This window comes from Amphiprion ocellaris, chromosome 6, assembly GCF_022539595.1.
Source record: "Amphiprion ocellaris isolate individual 3 ecotype Okinawa chromosome 6, ASM2253959v1, whole genome shotgun sequence".
NCBI lineage: Eukaryota > Metazoa > Chordata > Actinopteri > Pomacentridae > Amphiprion > Amphiprion ocellaris.
Window position 1 is genome coordinate 5802860 of NC_072771.1, and position 19855 is coordinate 5822714.

Here is a 19855-nt window from a genome sequence, read left to right on the forward strand (position 1 = left end):
TTCAGCTGCTGCCATCCTAGATCCCCCTTCTAACTCCAGCTAATCCAAAAATCAGCAAAGAGATGAAGGTTTGCAAACATCTTTAAGCCATGGAAGGTCCCGTGATGGCACAATTATCCGTCGTCCATTTTCTTCCATTTATCCGAATCTGAGTTGCTGTGGCAGCTGTTAAAGCAGGTCGTTCAAGATGTTCTTATTCCCAGCAATGCTTTCCATTTTTTTTTCTTGGGGATCCCAATGTGTTCCCAGGCCAGATGAGATATATAATCCCTTCAGTAAGTTCTGGATTTACCATTGCAGTTGCAAATGCCCAAAGGAAGTTGCCCAGGAGGCTAATCAGATGTCTGAACCACCTCAACTGGCTACCTTCATTGCGAATGAACAATAACTCCAAGCTTCTATGGATGAAACTCCATTCCAATGCTTGGAATCATAACCTGATCCTTTTGGTTGCTACCCAGAGCTCATGACCATAGGTTCCACAGGTGGGCATTGGAATGATTAGTAAATAAAAAGCTTGACCTTCCACCTCAGCTCCCTCAAACATGCTCATATTACTACAGATGCATAACTTTAAGCCTTAACAAACTTTAAGCGGGTGAGTTATATAAAAATGCACCCCTTGTAAAGTTGTCATGAACAGGGAAGTTAGCTAAAAAGACCAAAACCATTTCTATACGAGGTTGGGTTGTAAATGTGTTTGTGCTGAAAAGTTGTACATTTTAACATGGAAATCTACAGGGACTGACTCGCTTTTGGAGTTAGCCTTAAGTGGCTGTTTGAGGAACTGCAGCTGTTTTTGGTCCTTCCACATTTGCTTAATTTTTCAGCCTCATAACTTGTAAATTAATAGCTACTCGCACACTTTTCATGCATCTGAGTATGATACTTTTTGATCGCATCTCATGTATTTGATTCCACTGAAATAGAGGGCAGACCAAGTCTTTAGATCAAGATTTATAGGAATTTAAAATATCTTTGCAAAACAAATCCTCTAAAATATTTTCAGAATTTCCTATGGGATTCATAAAATTTCATCTTTTCTTACAAACATCCATCATATCCTAAAAATGAACGTCACCTTCAGACAATCCACAACTTAATGCCATTGAAAATTTATTGTGATATCTGATAGTTTACATTAGAGTGAAAACAGACATGTGACATGGCTTTACTAAGACAGAATGCAAAGCAATGTAGTCAAATAAAAAGCATTTAATATTTGTTTTTAAATTTAGGAAAAAATAATAATAATAAAACAGGCACGACATATAGCCATTATAAATACAACATGCTTTAGACCTTAAACTGTAGTTTAACAGTCCTAAGAAAAGAACTTGTACAGTCTTTTCCCCTGTATACCCATTTGCCTTTGATCAACATCCTTTCAGGTACATTTTTAGACAGTAACAGAGCTCAAAAAGTAGGTAGCCAGTGTCACAATAAAACAGAATAACAATAAAAAGTAAACAGTTTTCAGCAGCAAATATCTACATTTTTTATCCAGGCTGCTTTGACGCTGTTGAGTTCAGAGAATCAAAACATTCCACAGAAAGACAATGTCATAAGTGACAGGTTTTATACTCTTTGATTTTGGTATAGCAGTTGAATCTCCAGGAGACACTCGGACTCGGTCCCTGGCTTCCTTCCTGCCCACTGACACATGACACTGATGCATTCGATAGAACCTGGTTCTTATTTGGTACACACTGGCGGTGACACTGGCAACTGCTTTTTGTTGGTTCAGCTTAGACTGAATGATCAAAGGGAGAGTATAGAGGCTCTGCAGTTGGGTCACAAATCTCCCAGCAACCACTGCTGGCGCCATCTCAGAGGTATTTTTGGAGAAACTGGCTGTGTGCATGTAACAGTTAAAGAGGAGGAAAGTCGTACTACTGTACTAGATGTGCATTCAGTAATGATGTGAGCAGACGTGAGTCGTCTGCTAAGGTAGATGTGTTTCCAAATTTAGCTACGAGTGCTGGTCTCTCTTCCTGTAGGAGTGTGAGTGTGAGAGAAGTTGACCAAGGTGAAGTCAGCAAATGGCAGAGTTCTGATGCTGTCAGCTAATTCAGACAGTGAGGGCTTGTTGATCAGATAAAAGCTACATCCCAGTTCAGGAGCTGCAACCTTCGAGGAATCGGCCTCTTGAGAGCGTCTCTTGTTGCAAATCGCATTACCTTCTTTTTACTTTCAGTACATACTGCAGCTGCTCTTACAAAGTATGGACTGTTGCATGCAGTGTGATTGGGACTTCCTCATAAGTTTAGCTCATTTATCCGGTGCATCTGTAGTTCGACATGAGCATGACTCTTGACATATATGGTCAAGAGTCAAACTGTGCTGAGGATTGTGGGTCAGAAAAGCATGTATTTGGATGTTTTAAATCTTTTTATGGCATGCTACGTAGTATGATAGTGTGGATATTGGAATTGAAGGGCAGACCGACCCCTCATGGTGCATTCAAGTGCTCCTCATCAACTTTGGAAGCTTTAAAATAGTTTCACCACAAGGACTACTCTGTGCTTGTTCAGGAGGTGAAACAAAATGGTGAAAACAAAGCTGCACTGATGACCACAGGAACCCCAGACAGAATATAAAAGATGGAAGGAAGAGATGCCTACAGTTTGGAATTTGGCTACCATACCACCACTTGTCATTCACAATATACCCTGTGTTATGGCCTGTTTTCCGCCACGTGGGACCATAATTTTAATAATGGACACCATGCTGTATTAAAGGAGACTTGAATCTACTGACTGAGGCCATGAACTCGTTAGGAAAGTGACTACTGAGATAACAGATCGGGTAAGAAGTCAGGTCATTTGCTCATAAATTTTTATACAATCTGACTTCTGTTTGAAACCAGAAGAGTCGCCCCCTGCTGGCTGTTTGAAAGAATGCAGATTTAAGTTAATTATGCATTGGTTTCACTGTTGAGATGTAGAGGTTACATCCATCTTTTCTAATATCAAAACGGTCACATCATGTTCCCTGATTTCTTTCAAATTTGCTGTAGACCACTTGAATGCACCAGTAATGGAACTTAAGCCTGAAAAGCTTCAAAATACTCTTGGGTAGAATGTTTCAAGCCAGTTGCTCTTCTGACCACACCCAGAAGTCACGTCATGGTGTGCTGACATACTCTGGATTACCCTTAAGTCTTGATTATACTATCTTGTGGAGATGCACACGGACATGTGGCTGTACTACTTTGTGTTGCGTTTGGAGGACTTTAACCCCATACATAAGTAGTAGATTGGCATTTATGTATTAGGTACATGCACACCACTGCTATTTAAGCATAGCACCTGTGCAGATATAAAATTTAAAAGTCCACAGAGAGGCCCGCAAACTTGAGCAGATAGTAAAATTTACGTTACTCGAACCCTGTGTAAATGTGTATAACATTGGTCTTAATAAACATCACTGCAGCCAGGCAAGAAGTTAAAGACGTTCAGCTGCTATTAAGTTTCTCTTTAAACAGTCATGCAGAGGTTTGTAAAACAAGAGTTCCACCAAAAGACGGAAGCATCTGAAGGTGTCTCGTTTCAACTGTGGTCTTGAAATTCAAAGGGATTCAGCTCCAGAACTGGGATATAGCAACTAATGTCATGTAATATCATCAGAACACCACATCAGGCAACAAACAGTTAATTTTTGGATAAATCCAGCACAGAAATGAAAACGTTCTTCAGAAATACAATCAGATATTTACAGCCAGTGTTGCCAAAAACTAGTGACCTCCAATATGGCTGCCACAGGGTGCGTTTTATCGCCTGAAAGCCCTCTATACAGGAGACACTGACTGTGGTGGCGAAAAGGTCTTGGTAAAAGGCTCTCCCTGCGACATGGTGGGAGATTCCAGCTCGCCCTCGACGTCTACATGGCTCAGCAGAGACCTAAACACCGGCCCTCTAACGGGCCCTCACCACACACGCTAAATAAACAAGCTAACAGAAACAAACAAACAAAACCGGGATAAAATCACTTCCAAACAAACTAACCTGGCTCTCGACGTTACAGATCACCGGGAGAGACAGTGAAGCCAAACAGCTGCGAAAGAAAGAAAGAAAACAACAGGACAACTTATACAAACAAAACCAGGAGAGGAAAAAAGAGAAATAAAACTGAGGAAAAGTAAGTAAACATTCATTTTGGTGTGCAGGCACGCATGTGGGCTAATACACATGCATGTATGCACACACACATACAAACACACACAGCCAGAGGTACAGTGAACAAAAGTGCTTCAAGTTGGGGAAGTAAAAGAACTAACCCAGTAGAAATACGTATAAAACCTTAAATATGTTACTTTATGTACAAAAACTGTAACACGGGCCAATATCTCAGCTGTTTATGTATTTATATTTTCAAGTAGGTATCACTGCTAACTATTAAGGGTTTGCATTGTCATAGTTTTTAGGATAAAAGGTCGTGTGATCTGACTGACCTTGCCGGCAAAGTAATCAATCACTGCTGATTTTTAAATCTCTCCCATCCCACCCTGCCCCGCCTTGACCTGCTGCCATCTTTTTAATCCTTCCAATAAAAAGTCAAACAAGCCCCGGGCATACCAAAACCTCTTCCTCTGAGAAATAATATACTGAATATCCATCTGTTTTTGCACCTCTAAATCTTAACGTAGAAAATATATGCGTGTATGTATACTAACTCTCTGTTATCTGGGAAAAGAAGAAGAAGAAGAAGGGCAGACAGAGCTCATTGAGGATTTTGGTGAAGAATGTGATTTTCAAGGGCTGCTTTGAACCAGAAGGGGGGAAGACACATTGGTTCACATGAAGTTTTTTTTTTTTTCAGAGTTATGCACTGCACAACAGAAGAAAAAAAAAAAGAAAAACAGGGAGGCCGTTCATGTTTTGAAGAGGCACAAGATTCATACGGCTTAGAGGCAAATCCACAAAGAGACAATTCATACGCTCTAAGAGAGAGAGGGACATAAAGTGCAAAAGACCTATGAGAGCGGGAAGAAACGGCGGGAAGAAAATGGCGGGATTTCTAGGATAGCAGCAAAGAATCACAAACTAACAAAAACCCAACCAAATTACCTAGAATCATCTAACAGATGGCTGCTAAACACACTACGGAGATGACAAAACCCTCAAATCGTCCTCCAGCTTTCTTCCAACAATCATCCGTGAGAAGGCCATTAAAAAACGGACGAGAAACTTTAGTTTTTGCCTCTAAACCGATGTGAACCAAAGGCCTCTGCAAAGTGCAAACGAAGTAGAGTCGTTCAAGTTCAAGCCACTGTGTAATGCGTGACCACACAATGCATATATACACACAGTAATATGCATATATACATGTGCATGACAGCAAATATATATTTTTATATATATATAGAAACCATGTTCCAATATCTATGTACTACGAACATTTCATAGTATTTATGGATATGTAATCATAGCATGTGTATTTATATTCATATGTGTCTCTTACTGTGTCGTTACTAGACAATGGGATAATACAGCCTGTCATAGTGTTTTATGACATGTGGACACTGATGTAAGGTTCCCCAGTCAAGAAACTATTCCTGCTTCTCTTCCTGTCTCTTCCACTTATTGTACTGCTGCAAAATGGGACCAGCCACAATCGCAATTAGCCAAACACTAGAAATATTCATATATTTATAAATTCATACTTATATATATAGATATATGTATATTATGTATATATTCGTTTATGTCAAACAAATACTAGATGCTGCTTTTGATGCTTTTTGGGTGCTGAAAAGTACCAGAAGGAGAGGGGGGGGAATAAAGAAAATTCACAAGAAAGGGAAAAAAAAGAGATAAAAACAGAGGAAAATATCAGGTATAAAATTCCACATTACTGCAATCAAATCCTTTGCCACTTAAAAAAAAAAAGCAAGATGCTGCTACATATTCATAACTACGATAAACTCCCTTTCCCCTCTGCTCCTCACCCATCCCTGATTGCTCATTTGGACATTAGCAAAGAAAAGCATGCTCAGCTATAGGCAGAGATACACCAAGCCAAAAATAAACAAAACGTGACAGACTGGACAGGGAAATAAAATGCTAACCAGTAACATCCATCCACCATCAAACCAAAACCTTACCAAACCCAGAAGTTAAAACTAGAGCAAATGAACAAAACATTAAAATAATCAGCAAAGTCTTCCGTTTCACCGGACGAGCAAAGTAACGAAAACAAAGAAATGTTCTTTCAGTGAAGTCTCTCTCCGTTCGCATAGTGGTCGCCATATCACCACAATCACTTGTAAGCGTGGCTCGGTGGGCGGAGGGGTGAGAGTGGAAGGTGGAGGCCAGGGGCTCGAACCCAAAAGCTCCAAAACACACAATCTTCAAAGTAACGATGGGACTCCTGTGACGTGATTTTTGCAAGAGTTGCTCCACTTCCTGTTTTTTTTTTGCGCCTGTTCACGATGAGCCGGTGGGGGTGTGCATGTGAAGGAGGCGAGGGGGAGGTGGGTGGAGGTTTGTTTTCCTTTTTTTTTTTTAAAGGGGAGTCGGGGTGGTGTTGGTGGGGAAGGGGTCGGGGTGGTCGATGGTTGTCGCTCCACGAAGTTCAATAAAGAGCATTCCAAGGTCAGAAAAAAAACATGGGAGACCGGCCGGAGCGTCACTCCCACCCGTTATCCTTGATCATGTGAGCCAGCTCAATGATGAACTTTCCCTCTTTGTACTTTTGACTGCTCTCAAATGCATGCTCCTGAAAAAAAACACAAAGAAAGAGAGAAAACATTGGTGTTTGACTGATACTGTTGTCAAAACTCAACAATACACAGGCTAACAATCACATAAAATGAGGAAAATGTGATACAGGGTGCGATCAAAAAGTTCCAGGACTGGTTGTGCTGCATGTGAACGAAGCGCAGCAATTGTGATACGCATGTTACATGTGTGAGAAGTAACTTTAAAGAGCCTGGACACCATTTTATTATCAACATCAATTCGTGCTACACAATAGGGATGTTGGTCTTGATCCGATCTAAGTCATTTGATATTTGCCGATACCATGTTCCTAGATAACAGATCCTTAAAGTATTGTAAATTAGCTGTAGTGCCTGGTTCCTCTTGCTGTTTAATATTATAGTAACCAGAGGAGGTGAGCACTTCCGTTTTTGCATTCAGAGAACATTATTGAAGTTTAGCTAGTAGAGGAGCACCATGCAAGAGACTGCTAGACCTAATGGAGGCAACTACTCGTATTAACCTTTTACGCAAAACTGATGGGCACTGTGTCAAAGGAGTTGTCAGTATTGTTGCATTTTGTTCAAAATGGACTGTCAAACAGTCCAGTTAAAACCTTGCTCAACAACCAACAGCAATCATCTCAACACAGCAGCTAATATGTCTTTGCTATATTCGTACGTAGTTATTGTATTGCTATCAACAGCGGTTACTGTGGTCTGTTGGTATCATTTCAGTTTATAATCACCGGGTTCGAATGATTTAATATGCTGCAAATATCCGCTCTATCGTTCAAAAGTTTGGGGTTTTCTAATCATCAGTTAGCCTTTCAACACCATTAGCTAGCTCTAATGTAGCATTAGAACACAGGAGTGATGGTTGCTGGAAATGTTCCTCTGTACCCCTATGGAGATAATCCATTAAAAATCAGCTGTTTCCAGCTAGAATAGTCATTTACCACATTAACAATGTCCACACCGGATTTATCATTCATTTAATGTTACCTTCATCGGAAAAAAAGCTTTCCTTTCAAAAATAAGAACATTTCTAAGTGACCCCAAGCTTTTGAACGGTAGGGTACATCTCCACAACAACTAAACAAACTCTGTTCACTGAGAAAGACTGTTAGATGTGGTTGAAAGCTGCTGAATTGAACCTTGAGTTCAGATTGTTTTGGAACTTTCACTCTGTAAACTAGTTCTTATCTGTCACCTCCTCTACTTTCCGCTAGACAATAACATAAAGTTTAAAAGGAATCAGGTTGAAATATTTGCGTGTGAGTGACGCTGAAACTGTGTTTTTATGTGCTGAAGGTCAACAAGTTATTGTATCATTTCTCCCACGTGGAGAACCTTGACTGATGTTCTCAGACTGTGAAATGTTGCTGCAGTCTTCAAAAGGTGTTGGAGATGCTTTTAAGTAAATTATGGAGGAACCCTACAACACTGTGGAGGAGGCATACATCACATGAAAGAAGCATACAGCAACTCAAACACAAACGAGAGGTACAGATGTACAGTATATTCATGTAGCCTCATTATTATCTGAGAACAGCAGGGTTTTTGCAGAGAAGAACATGAGAACAGAGAACGGCTTCCTCTAGCGACCAAATCGCTTTCTTTCAAGCGTCTAAACTTCACCACTGACAGTACATCTCATTAGATGCTGTATGATTTCCGGCGTATGTCTCGTCCTGCTGAGCTCCAGGAGATTCATAAGGGTCTTTGTTGTTATTTGCTCAGGCTGCTTTGCCTTGTAAACCAGCTCTGCTTTCCTTTTCTGTGCTCGCAGCGCCTTTCTGACAATCTCTAATTGTTTTTGTCACTAAAGGAGCGGCTTTAAGTGAGTTCCCGTCCCTATACTTTGTTCAGTTATTTCACACCCTTCCAGTCTTTTCAGACAATTACTGGGACGAGCCTCTTCAAAATGGCCTGACATTTAATCACTGTAGACTCTCGGAGGTACCAGTCTGGCTGTCTGCAGCCAACCTTTCGGCACTGTAATTATCTTGCGCGCTAGGATACCACACAGTGTTCAACCTCTGAGCCCGAAAACAAACGTGAGCAAAAAACGCTGTCACCATGACTTTAATGAGCAATGCTTTAATGAGAGCGACTTTGCTCTTTTGACCCGTAATGCCGTAATTTGTCCCCATAGAAGAAGAAGAAAAACTGCACAGTGCAACGTCGTGGGAACAGACCAAGGTGATGCTTTGTGAAAGATGGGAAGAGTCAAAGGTGAAAGCTGGCGGATACTTACATATTTCCAGCCCAGGGTGGTTTTACAGTTTTCACAGTAGATATCAGCCACAGCATGTAAACCTGTGAGGAGAACCCGCTCCTCAGCTGGCCCGCAGCCGACATTCACCCTGGAAACAAGACAGCAAGTAGAGAAAAGGTCATGGAGGTCAGGGGAGGAACAGCAGGTTTAAAGTGAAGGTACAGCCTTTAAAATTGGATAAAAACACCCGAAATGGAACCAAAATGGATGGAATTACCATCCAAATGTAATGACGGCTTTCCAGTGTAAGAACTCGGAGGAGCTGCGAGGTGGCGCAAACATTTATGGGAACATCTCCCCAATTATTCTGTTTCCATTGTGATGTAGCTATATGATAGCATCAAGGTTAGCTCTGACCGCACCAAAACAACAGCAGATAGCAGGTTTTTATGTTAATATACACGGTGAATTTTATACTGATGACAGCGCTTTTTTTGTTGTTGATAAAGCTACTACTTGTTGGGGACATGCCAAAGTCCCTAACTACGTATTTAACCAATCAGCGCTGTCTTCCTCGAGTGGGTTTAAATGGTTTCTTATCTTTAAAATATGGCTGAAATTACACCATTTATCAGCGTCAGAAACTGTAAAAACAGAGAGAATTGCTGGATTCTTGACTTTCTGAAAGATAAGTGTTCTGTGACTGTTTCATCAGGAAAATTAACTAAATCCAAGCTTAAAATCAGAAATTATTCCATCAAAATCACTTTATTCTACATCTTATATTTAACCTACCATTCAAAAGCAGGGGTTCACTTAGAAATGTTCCTTATTTTTGAAAGAACAGCAGTATTTTTTTTTCCAATGAAGATAACATTAAATGAATTTGAAAAACAGTGTAGACATTGTTCATGTAATAAATGACTATTGTAGCTGGAAACAGCTGATTTTTAATGGAATATCTCCATAGAGGTACAGAGGAACATTTCCAGCAACCATCACTCCTGTGTTCTAATGCTGCATTGTGTTAGCTAATGGTATTGAAAGGCTCATTGATGATTAGAAAACCCTTGTGCAGTTATGTTAGCACATGAATAAAAGTGGGAGTTTTCATGGAAAACATGAAACTGTCTGGATGACCCTAAACTTATGAACAGTAGTGTAAATACTCGATAACTTTCCTTCTTACTCATCATTATTCTACTCCTCTTGCCTGCTGAGTATCTTTTTTTTTTTTTTTTTAAAGTTTTTTTTTGGCCTTTTTGTCGGCTTTATTAGATAGGCGCAGTGAGAGAGAGACAGGAAACAGGGGAGAAGAGTCAGGGAAAGACATGCAGCAAAGGGCCGCGAGCGGGAATCGAACCCGGGTCAGCTGCGTTGGGGACCAGCTCTGTACATGGGTCGCCCGCTCAACGTGTTGAGCTATACGGGCGCCCCTGAGTATCTTTTGAGTGACGTTTTAATTAGGAGGACGTGTCACAACAAAGTCATTGTACTTCTACAGAAACGATCACTACACATAAACAATCTACCTGCAGATGACTGCAGAACTTTCCACCACACATAGCTGTTTGTAGCCCACATGTCTTTCTACGTGTTAACACCATTGTTCACCTGCTGCTTTCCCACAGTTTGAAATGATTTATTCAGACTGTTGAGGCCACTGAGGGCTTCTTTCGTTCAATTCGCTGTGGCAGGTGAGAACAATGTAATCCAGCAGGGCCGGGTGGCACAAAGCTGTTGCACACCAACACCTAAAAATGTCTCGGGGCCTCTGGAGGAGGGAGGTCGTCTGTGCGCTTCATTAAGACTGAGAGCCGAGGCCCAAAAACCAACCAAGCAAGAAATAAACCACTAAACGTTGTTCTTGGCTCTGAGGAGGTGGATGTAAACCAGCCCTTTCTGAAGCACAAACGAGCACATGTCATCTGTTTACCGGCAAGTAGTGATCTGAGGATTTTTCCAGGTCAGAAGACGTTTAAATGAAAAGCTGAAAACTGCACCTGAATTTCCGTGACTGTAATTGAAAGCCTTATTACGTCCTGATTTACACACAGTGTGTGATCCATCTGCTGAACTGCAAACCACCAAATCTGTGGCTACAAACTGCAACTAAACGGTTCATAGCAGCTTCTTTGCTTTGAGTCTTTCTACCTAAAATGTTTGGAATGAATATAATTTTCTGAACGCAAGCAGAGACCACCTACAGGAGGTCGTCCAACACTGGGTTCGGTTTAGTTTGCATGCCGTCAAACATCAATTTGTACTCCCAGAGGATGAAATATGATGTACATGTCGTACTAACGACATTAGCTGCAGCGTTGCACTCTTAAAACGCGGGTGTATGGAAGAGCTACCAACTATTCTGAAAACTGAATAATCAGTTTGAGGTAATTTTCAAACCAGCAAAATCTATTTTTTTCTGATTGCAGCTTCTTAAATGTCTTTCTTTCCTCCTCTGTCACAGTAAATTGAATATTTTTGGGTTGCTGACAAAAGACATTTGTCATCTTAGGTTTTGGTAAATCAGCATTATTCATAATTTTCTGACATTTAATATAAAAAAAACCAACTAATTGATTAATTGAGAAATGATAATAATTGTTAGTAAGCTGGCATTGGAGAGGTTAACCAATGTTTGAAGGATGGGTTGGGTTTTCCCAAAATGGAAATATTATAATTATTACAAAATAACAATATTATTTCAATACAAAGATGTAGAATTTTTTTTTTGTTTGTTTTTTTTACAGATAATGGTAATACTGCCATCATTCCAACAGTGGATTAATTACGATACTATCATAAGAATAAGCATTTTTTACTGTTATTTTTTAAAAACCAAGTTACTGATGATTAAAATAAATGTAAAAAAAACTTTGACATCAACTTTGAATCGACACTGATAAATAAAAGTAGAAAAGCTTTATTGTAGTTACAGATGTGGAAAACATAAACAAAGGCGTCTTTATGAAGTTTTGTGTTAGAATTTGTGTTATTCTACATTCTGACACCAAGATGTTTATTTTTACTGCACAAATATTGGTTCTGAATATTGGCGATCAGCCTCTGTAGCCTAAGATCCTAAGATCCAAGCTTTGTTTGCGCTTGCATTTTAGAAATCTTCTAATTCTGGGGTGTCAAACTCATTATATCAGGGGCTACATTCAGCCCAATTTGATCTCAAATGGGCTGGACCAGTAAAATTGCAGCATAAATAACGACAACTTGAATTTTCTCCTTTGTTTTAGTGCAAAAAAGTACATTCTGAAAATGTTCACATTTAAGGAATTAAAAAACGAGACACAAAATGTCAAAAAACGAGAAACAAAATGACAAAAAAATGACATAAACAGCATGAAACAAAACAAGAGACAAAAAGTTAGACAAAAAAAAGTTGCAAATCGACCAAAAAAATGGTCGAACGACAAAAACGAGACAAATTTTACACAAATGACACAAACGAGACAAAAAATGACAAAAGCGAGAAAACAAAAAAAAGAAAAACAACACAAGCGAGACAAAAAAATGCAAAACCACAAAACAATGAATAAAGCAAAACACAAGATGACAAAAATAAGACAAAAAAACACGTGAGACAAAAAGAAACGCAAAATGACAAAAACATGAGACAAACGACAAAAGTCAGACAAAAAAGACAAAAAACAGGACAAATTATTACTAAAATGAGACACAAAATGACAAAACAACAATGAACAATCTAATATTTTACTTTATGATGAAAACAACTTGTCATGGTCTAGAAATTATTTAAAATTTACAGCTTTACAAATTTAAAATCTGCAGTTAATGTCTTCTCTGTAATTTTTACATTTTACAAAGTCGTCCCACGGGCCGGATTGGACCCTCTAGAGGGCCGGTTTTGGCTCGCGGGCCGCATGTTTGACACCCCTGTTGTAGTTATTAGAGATAAGGAGGAACGAATCAATATAATAATTGGATAATATCTAATATCTGATTATTGTATTTATTATATGTGTTCTATTTGTCGTTGTCATAGTCATCGTCGTTATCAGTACTGTTATTATTATTGTCATTTTTATTATTATTGTCATTATTATTATTATTATTATTATTATTAACAATACTCTCTTTTTGGAAGTAAAAAAAAAACATGTCCACATATATGGACGCCAGGTCTTAGGAGGTTAATGACTAATCATCAGTATCAGCCCTGAAAAAACTAAATCCTTGCTAATAAAAGTGTCTGTGCAGCATTCTGGTCTAAATTCTGACATAAATGTGCAGTGGCAGTAAACAGAAAGACGACATTAGTGGATGAAAAAGATGTTTCAGTCGAGTTCTAACTCTCTCCTGTGATTAAGCTATTTATGAGTCCGCATGACTTTTATTTATGACATCACATATAAATTACATTGCATTGAATCTGAGCAAACAAGAGCAATAAAGTTCTACAGAGCAGGTGAGCTGAGTTGCAGGTGTGATACTTACACTGAGTTAAACAGGTACGCTCTTCCTTGACTGCCTTGAAATGACTGAAAACAGAGCAGAGAGAAAGAGAGAAATCATGTAAGTTGACATTAAAGAGCTTCACCGCACTGCAGGAATGTCAGCAACTGATGCCCTCGGGGTGATTTTCTACCACTAACTGCTGCGCATACTTGTTCCTCCACCTTGTCAAGGTTCCCACACACACATTTGGCTGCAGGTAAGAAATAAAAAGCTGGAGCCTGAGCCGACAAACATCACAGAACAAGTCTATCATCATTGCTTCTGCTTTAGTGACAAGACAGATGTTTCCAGAGAACTGAGGCCGGACCGATCGGTTACGTCAGACACCAAAACACGACCTTCAAATTCATGACTGACACTTAACTTTCTGCAAAGTGTTAAATGGAAAATGGCATAAAATGCTGTTAGAAGCAGCCAGAATTCATGTGGAAAAATTACGGGCTGTGAAGAAATAGATTAAAGTGTGCTTTGAATGAAGTCACTCGCCAAAAATCCATTAGATTACATAAAATCTGGACGAAAATGCAATAAAAGTCACATTTTTCCATGAGTTTTCCCGACTGCAACCTCAAGATTTTAAGCCCCGTTGTTGACATGCAGCACTAAAAAAATAAACATCTGATAGAAAACTTTGAAGTCTGAACGACGGCGAGAACCTTTTTGAGTCAACAAAAGCCACAGTTCAGTTCAACCAACAAGTCAGCCAAAGACACAGTTTAATGGAAATGAGCTTAACTGTACACACACTGATAATCACAGCTCATTTAATGGCTCAAAACAATCATCCCAAATGAAAAGATGCCGAAAACCTGTTGGATCAAGTTTCCTTTTAAACAAATACTGTTATATTTGTAGACATTGTTCAGTGTCTGTGACTTTAAGGCACAACAAACATATTTAAAACTTTCCTCATGAGATTGTATTTTAGACACTCAGAAGGGATTTATGTTAAGTTTTTGTTGTGTGCTTCCCTCTTCCCACAAATTAGAAAATATTTTAGAAAGTTTTTTTGGGGAGTTTCCACAGACATCAAGTGGGAGCTGGATGTCCCTGATTTGCCTAAAGTAGCCAAGACCTCAAATTTATGCAAATAAGGAGCAAGCGATGCGACGCAACTTGAATGCATCAGCTGCAGGAAAAGATGCAAAAGCAACACTGAAAGATGCTAAATTAAAGGAGGCAAAATCGCCTTTCAAAGTTGCAAAATTAGCATGACAAGAGGCAAATCCAGACAAAAAGACACAATCATCACGAAAACAGGAAAAATCAACACAAAAAGATGTAAAATTACCATGAAAAAAGGCAAAATCAACACAAACAACATGCAATATCACCACAGAGGCTCAAAAGAAACATCAAAAGATGCAATATTACCATATTTTTTTTTTTTATTACCAATAAAATTACCACAGAAAAACACAAAATCACCACAAAAGAACCCAGAATCAACAGTAGAAGACACAAAATCACCATATAAGAGGCAAAATCACTACAATAAGATGCAAAATCACAACAAAAACATACAAAATCAATACAAAATGACGTAAAATCACCACGAGATGCAAAAACACCACAATAAGATGCAAAATCACCACAAAAAGGCAAAAATCAACAGAGAAAAAACTAAAGTCCCGACAAAAAGAGGCAAAATCACCACAATAAATGCTAAATCACCACAAAATGGTATAAAATCAACATAAAAGGATTCAAAATCACCATGACAGACAAAATCACAACAAAAAGACACAAAATGAACACAAAAAGATGCAAAATCACCACAATGAGATGTTAAATCACCAAAAATGATGCACAATCAACATGAAAAGACACTAGAGCAACATGAAAAGATGCAAAATGGCCACTAAAAGACATAAAACCACAACAAAAACAGTCAAAATCAGCACAAAAGGATGCAAAATCACCATAAGATGCTAAATGATCACAAGAGATGAAAAATCACCACAAAAAGATACAAAATCAGTACAAAAGAATGCAAAGTCACCACAAGATGGTAAATCACCAAAAATGATGTAAAATCGACACGAAAAGATGCAAAACTGCCACTTAAAGATGCAAAACCACAACAAAAAGAGTCAAAATCAGCACAAACAGGGAAAATCTAAACTAAAAGATGCAAAATCAAATCCTCATGAAGGAAAGAAGCAAACACAATGACTGTAAATGTGTAAAAACTGCAAATGAGAAATCAGAAAGAAAAAGTTTGCTACTGTAAACAGGACAACCTAATAGATAGCTCAGATATATTAAAGCTACAGTTAATTATGTAACGCTGGTGAATACAGTCTGGGTAAACATCCTGCGGCTGCGTCTGCTCGTGATGTTATAATAATGTAAACAGAGCAGTGAAGCGTCACAGTGGGTGACGACAGAGCAGACCAGCCCCAATCCGCTTTGCTTTTTCCATTGCAAATGAGTGCGGCAGATACACTGGTGGCTGCGGTTGAGGCCGCTGAGCTAATACCGGCTAATAGGAGCAGCAGCTGCTGACCACAGCCGCCGCCACCGGGCTCAGGGGACGAGTCCTAACCGCCTGCATCGGTCCAACGCTCGGCCAGATTCTTCTCTCTGCTCTGTAGGTGTCCACGTCTGACTGCGACGTCCTCCGCTTCGCTGTTTGAAGTGAACTCTACGCACACATGCGAGGTCGTGTGACCTTTAGCTGTGAGGGGGAACTGGGTCGGTCCCTGCCGAGGCAACAACATGTTCTCCTGACAGGCCGGGGAGGGTTTCTGAGGGACTGGAGCTGGGTGTGCAATCTGGAACCAGACAGCAGCTTAACCAGCGCTTCTCCTTATGTTTCTACAAATATCAAAGAAGCCAGCCACAACTCTCCAGTGGTCCAGTCTTCACTAGAAAATAACAAAAAAACAACAAACATCTGAGGCAAGAAATAAGCTACGCAGTTATTAACTATGTCTTCATTTTAGATTAATATCGATTCGTTGAGCAGGCAACACAATCAAGAGAGAAATGACAACAAAATGAGGCAAAACTTACCACCTAAGATGCATAACAACAAGAAAAGACTCCAAACACCTAGAAAACATGCAAAATTACCACAAAAAGATGTGAAATTTCTCCAAAAGGACACAAAGTCACAACAAAAACATGCAAATTCAAGACAAAAAGGGGCAAAATCACCACAGAGGCAAAATGACTACAAAAAGACGCAAAATCCCTATGAAAAGATGGAAAATCACCACAAAAGGACACAAAGTCATAACAAAAACATGCAAATTAAACACAAAAAAGGGCGAAATCACGACAAAAAGAGGCAACATCACCACCAGGATGTAAAATCACTATTAAGAGACATAAAATCCCAATGAAAGATGCAAAATCATCACAAAAGAGGTAAAACCTTACAAAAAGAGCCAAAATCACGAGTAAAGATGCCAAGTTAACACCAAAAGATGCACAACCACAATAAAAAGACGCACAACACCTAGAAAACATGGAAAATTACTGAAAAGAGATGAGAAATTTCCCCAAAAGGACACAAAGTCACAATGAAAACATGCAAATTCAACACAAAAAGGGACAAAATCACAACAAAAAGAGGTACAATCACCATAAAAAGAGGTAAAATAACCACCAAATGCATAAAACCACCCCAAAAGGATGCAAAGTCAGGACAAAAAGTCGCAAAATCCCCAATAGGGACTTAATATCACCAAGAAAAGATGCTTAAATCACATTTAAAGAGATGCAAAGTTACCATGAAAAGATGCAGTTTCATCACAAAGAGTCAAAATCACCATGAAAAGAGCCTAATCACTATTGAAAGGTGTAAAATCCCCATGACAAGATGCAAAACCACCATGAAAAGATGCAAAATCACCACAAAAGGATGCAGTCACAATGAAAACATGCAAATTCAACACAAAAAGGGCTGAAATCACCACACAAAGAGGCAAAATTACTACAAAAAGATGCAAATTTACCACCAAAGACATAAAATCACTATTAAGAGATGTAAAATCCCCATAAAAATACGCGATTTCACCAAAAAGACTTAAAATCGATATGAAAAGAGTCTATATCATTATTAAAAGGTGTAAAATTCCCATGAAAAGATGCCAAAATCACCACAAAAGAGCAAGAACCAACACAAAGACTTAAAATCAGCATGAAAATAGCACTAAGAATATCTACATAGATGATGCTAGAATGTGTCACAGTAACACTGCGGTCATATTAAATCATCATATGTGACTATACAGGCAGGTAAAATGGATCTAAGGACTGGGTTTGAATCACACACATAGAGTTCCTTTGTTCCAAAAACATTCTAAGAAAGTTCTGCAAAGTTCTACTAACGTTGTCAGTGGGAAGTTTTCTTTTAGTTCCGAGAATGTTGTTCTTAAATGTAGAGTAACTAGAGGCTTTCTAGAAGTGTTTGGTGGTAACGGATCCTGATGTAGAATCATCATTTCTACCAGCTGATTCTCTGTGGATCTATTGGCTACAACATTAGCAGCACAAAACCCATAAATACTGTGAAATAAAAATAAACTTGGACCGTGTTTTCTGAATGCAGACAGCAGCTTCAGAGCTACAAACCCTCCAGACTCAGCAATCCTATTAGACAGCCAGACTGGATCCTGCAGGGATTGTTCTCCAAAAAAAAAAAAGAAAAAAAGAATCCGAAGCAGGCTGGATGAACTCCCACAGGTTTTTCTTTTTCCTTTTTTTTGTCACTACTTAATAAAACATGAGCGTGTTGTTACCGAGCTCATTTCTTTAAGCTGCTGCAATTGCACTTGTTTTAAGAAAAATGCTTGTTCCCAAGAAATGAATTCTACAAAGAAGCAAATCTCAAAATCCCTGAATCCTCTTGACCACACGGGACTGAAAGGAACAATAGCTGAGAAATCCGCTTCTTCAGCCAAACACAGAATAACACAGAATCCAGCCAGAGAGGCCAAAACAGCTGCAGACGACGGCGGTATTCTCCAATATCCACCCTTAAAATGTGTCTTACAATAAATCAAGTTGTAAAAAAAGATTAACTCAAAGCTATTAACGAACCTGCTGAGGTCGACTTTTACCATCTGTTCCAACAGATGCCGACTGCTGTAGGTTCAGCTCCAATTTCAACCAAACGGCTCCATTTAAATGCAGGTTAAAGGTAGTATCTTTGGCCAACATTTAGGTAAATTAACCCTCTGCAGGTTAAAAAGGTGTTTTATCTTTAAGAGAAAGACCCAAAATTATACCATTAATCAAAGCCAGAAACCGTTAAAAGAGCAAGATTAACAACAATTAGTTGAGCAAACAACACAACGCTACCAGAATGTGTCACGCAGCAGCATGAAAAGACACAAAAGATGTGAACTTGCAACAAAATGAGGGAAAAATAACACCAAAAGATGCATAACAACAAGAAAGACTCAAAACACCAAGAAAACATGCAAAATTGACACAAAAAGACGTGACATCTACCCAAAAGGATATAAAGTCACAACGAAAACATGCAAATTCAACACAAAAAGGGGCAAAATCACCACAAAGAGGCAAAATCCCCAGGAAAAGACGGAAAATCACATCAAAGGCACGCAAAGTCACAAGGAAAACATGCAAATTCATCACAAAGAGGCAAAATCACCACCAAAGATGTAAAATCACTATTGAGAAACATAAAATTCCAATGAAAGATGCAAAATCACCACCAAAGACGCCAAGTTAACACCAAAAGATGCAAAATTACCACAAAAATACATGAAATCTCCCCAAAAGGATGCAGTCACAACGAAAACATGCAAATTCAACACAAAAAAGGCAAAATTACAACAAAAAGATGCAAAATTACTAGCAAATACGTAAAATCCCTATGAAGCGATGTAAAATACCCATGAAAAGATGGAAAATCACACCAACAGGATGCAAAGTCACAATAAAAACATGCAAATACAACACAAAAAGGGGCAAAATCACAACAAAAAGAGGGAAAGTTACTACAAAAAGACACAAAATCACCACCAAAGATGCAAAATCACCACAAAAGAGGTAAAATCCTTACAAACAGAGCCAAAATCATGACCAAAGATGCCAAGTTAAAACCAAATGATGCATAACCACAAGAAAAAGACTCCAAACACCTAGAAAACATGCAAAACTACCACAAAAAGATGTGAAATCTCCCCAAAAGGACACAGTCACAACAAAAACATGCAAATTCAACACAAAAAGAGGCAAAATAACTTCAAAAAGATGCAAAGTTACCACCAAAGACATAAAATAACTATTAAGAGACGTAAATTACCCATGAAAATACACAATTTCACCACAAAGCCAACCATCGGATCACCATGAAAACACTCAAAATCACCATGAAAGAGTCTATATCACTATTAATGTAAAATTTCCATAAAAAGATGCAGAAACTGTTACAACAGCAAGAATCATCTGATTTTCAACTT

General features: G+C 38.8%; 1 protein-coding gene across 2 annotated transcripts in view; it reads right to left on the reverse strand.

Annotated features, from left to right (window-relative positions):
• Positions 1 to 1093: 1093 nt before the first annotated feature.
• ypel1 (yippee-like 1) overlaps positions 1094 to 19855 on the reverse strand; it is a 48026-nt gene continuing 29264 nt past the window's right edge. For both annotated transcript variants that reach the window (XM_023292304.3, XM_023292303.3), the window contains exons 3-5: positions 13392 to 13435; positions 8961 to 9069; positions 1094 to 6720 (exon numbers count right to left, since the gene is read on the reverse strand). In XM_023292304.3, coding sequence (XP_023148072.1) covers positions 6631 to 6720; positions 8961 to 9069; positions 13392 to 13435 — 243 coding nt within the window. In that variant the 3' untranslated portion in view covers positions 1094 to 6630. The remainder of the gene's footprint in view (positions 6721 to 8960; positions 9070 to 13391; positions 13436 to 19855) is intronic.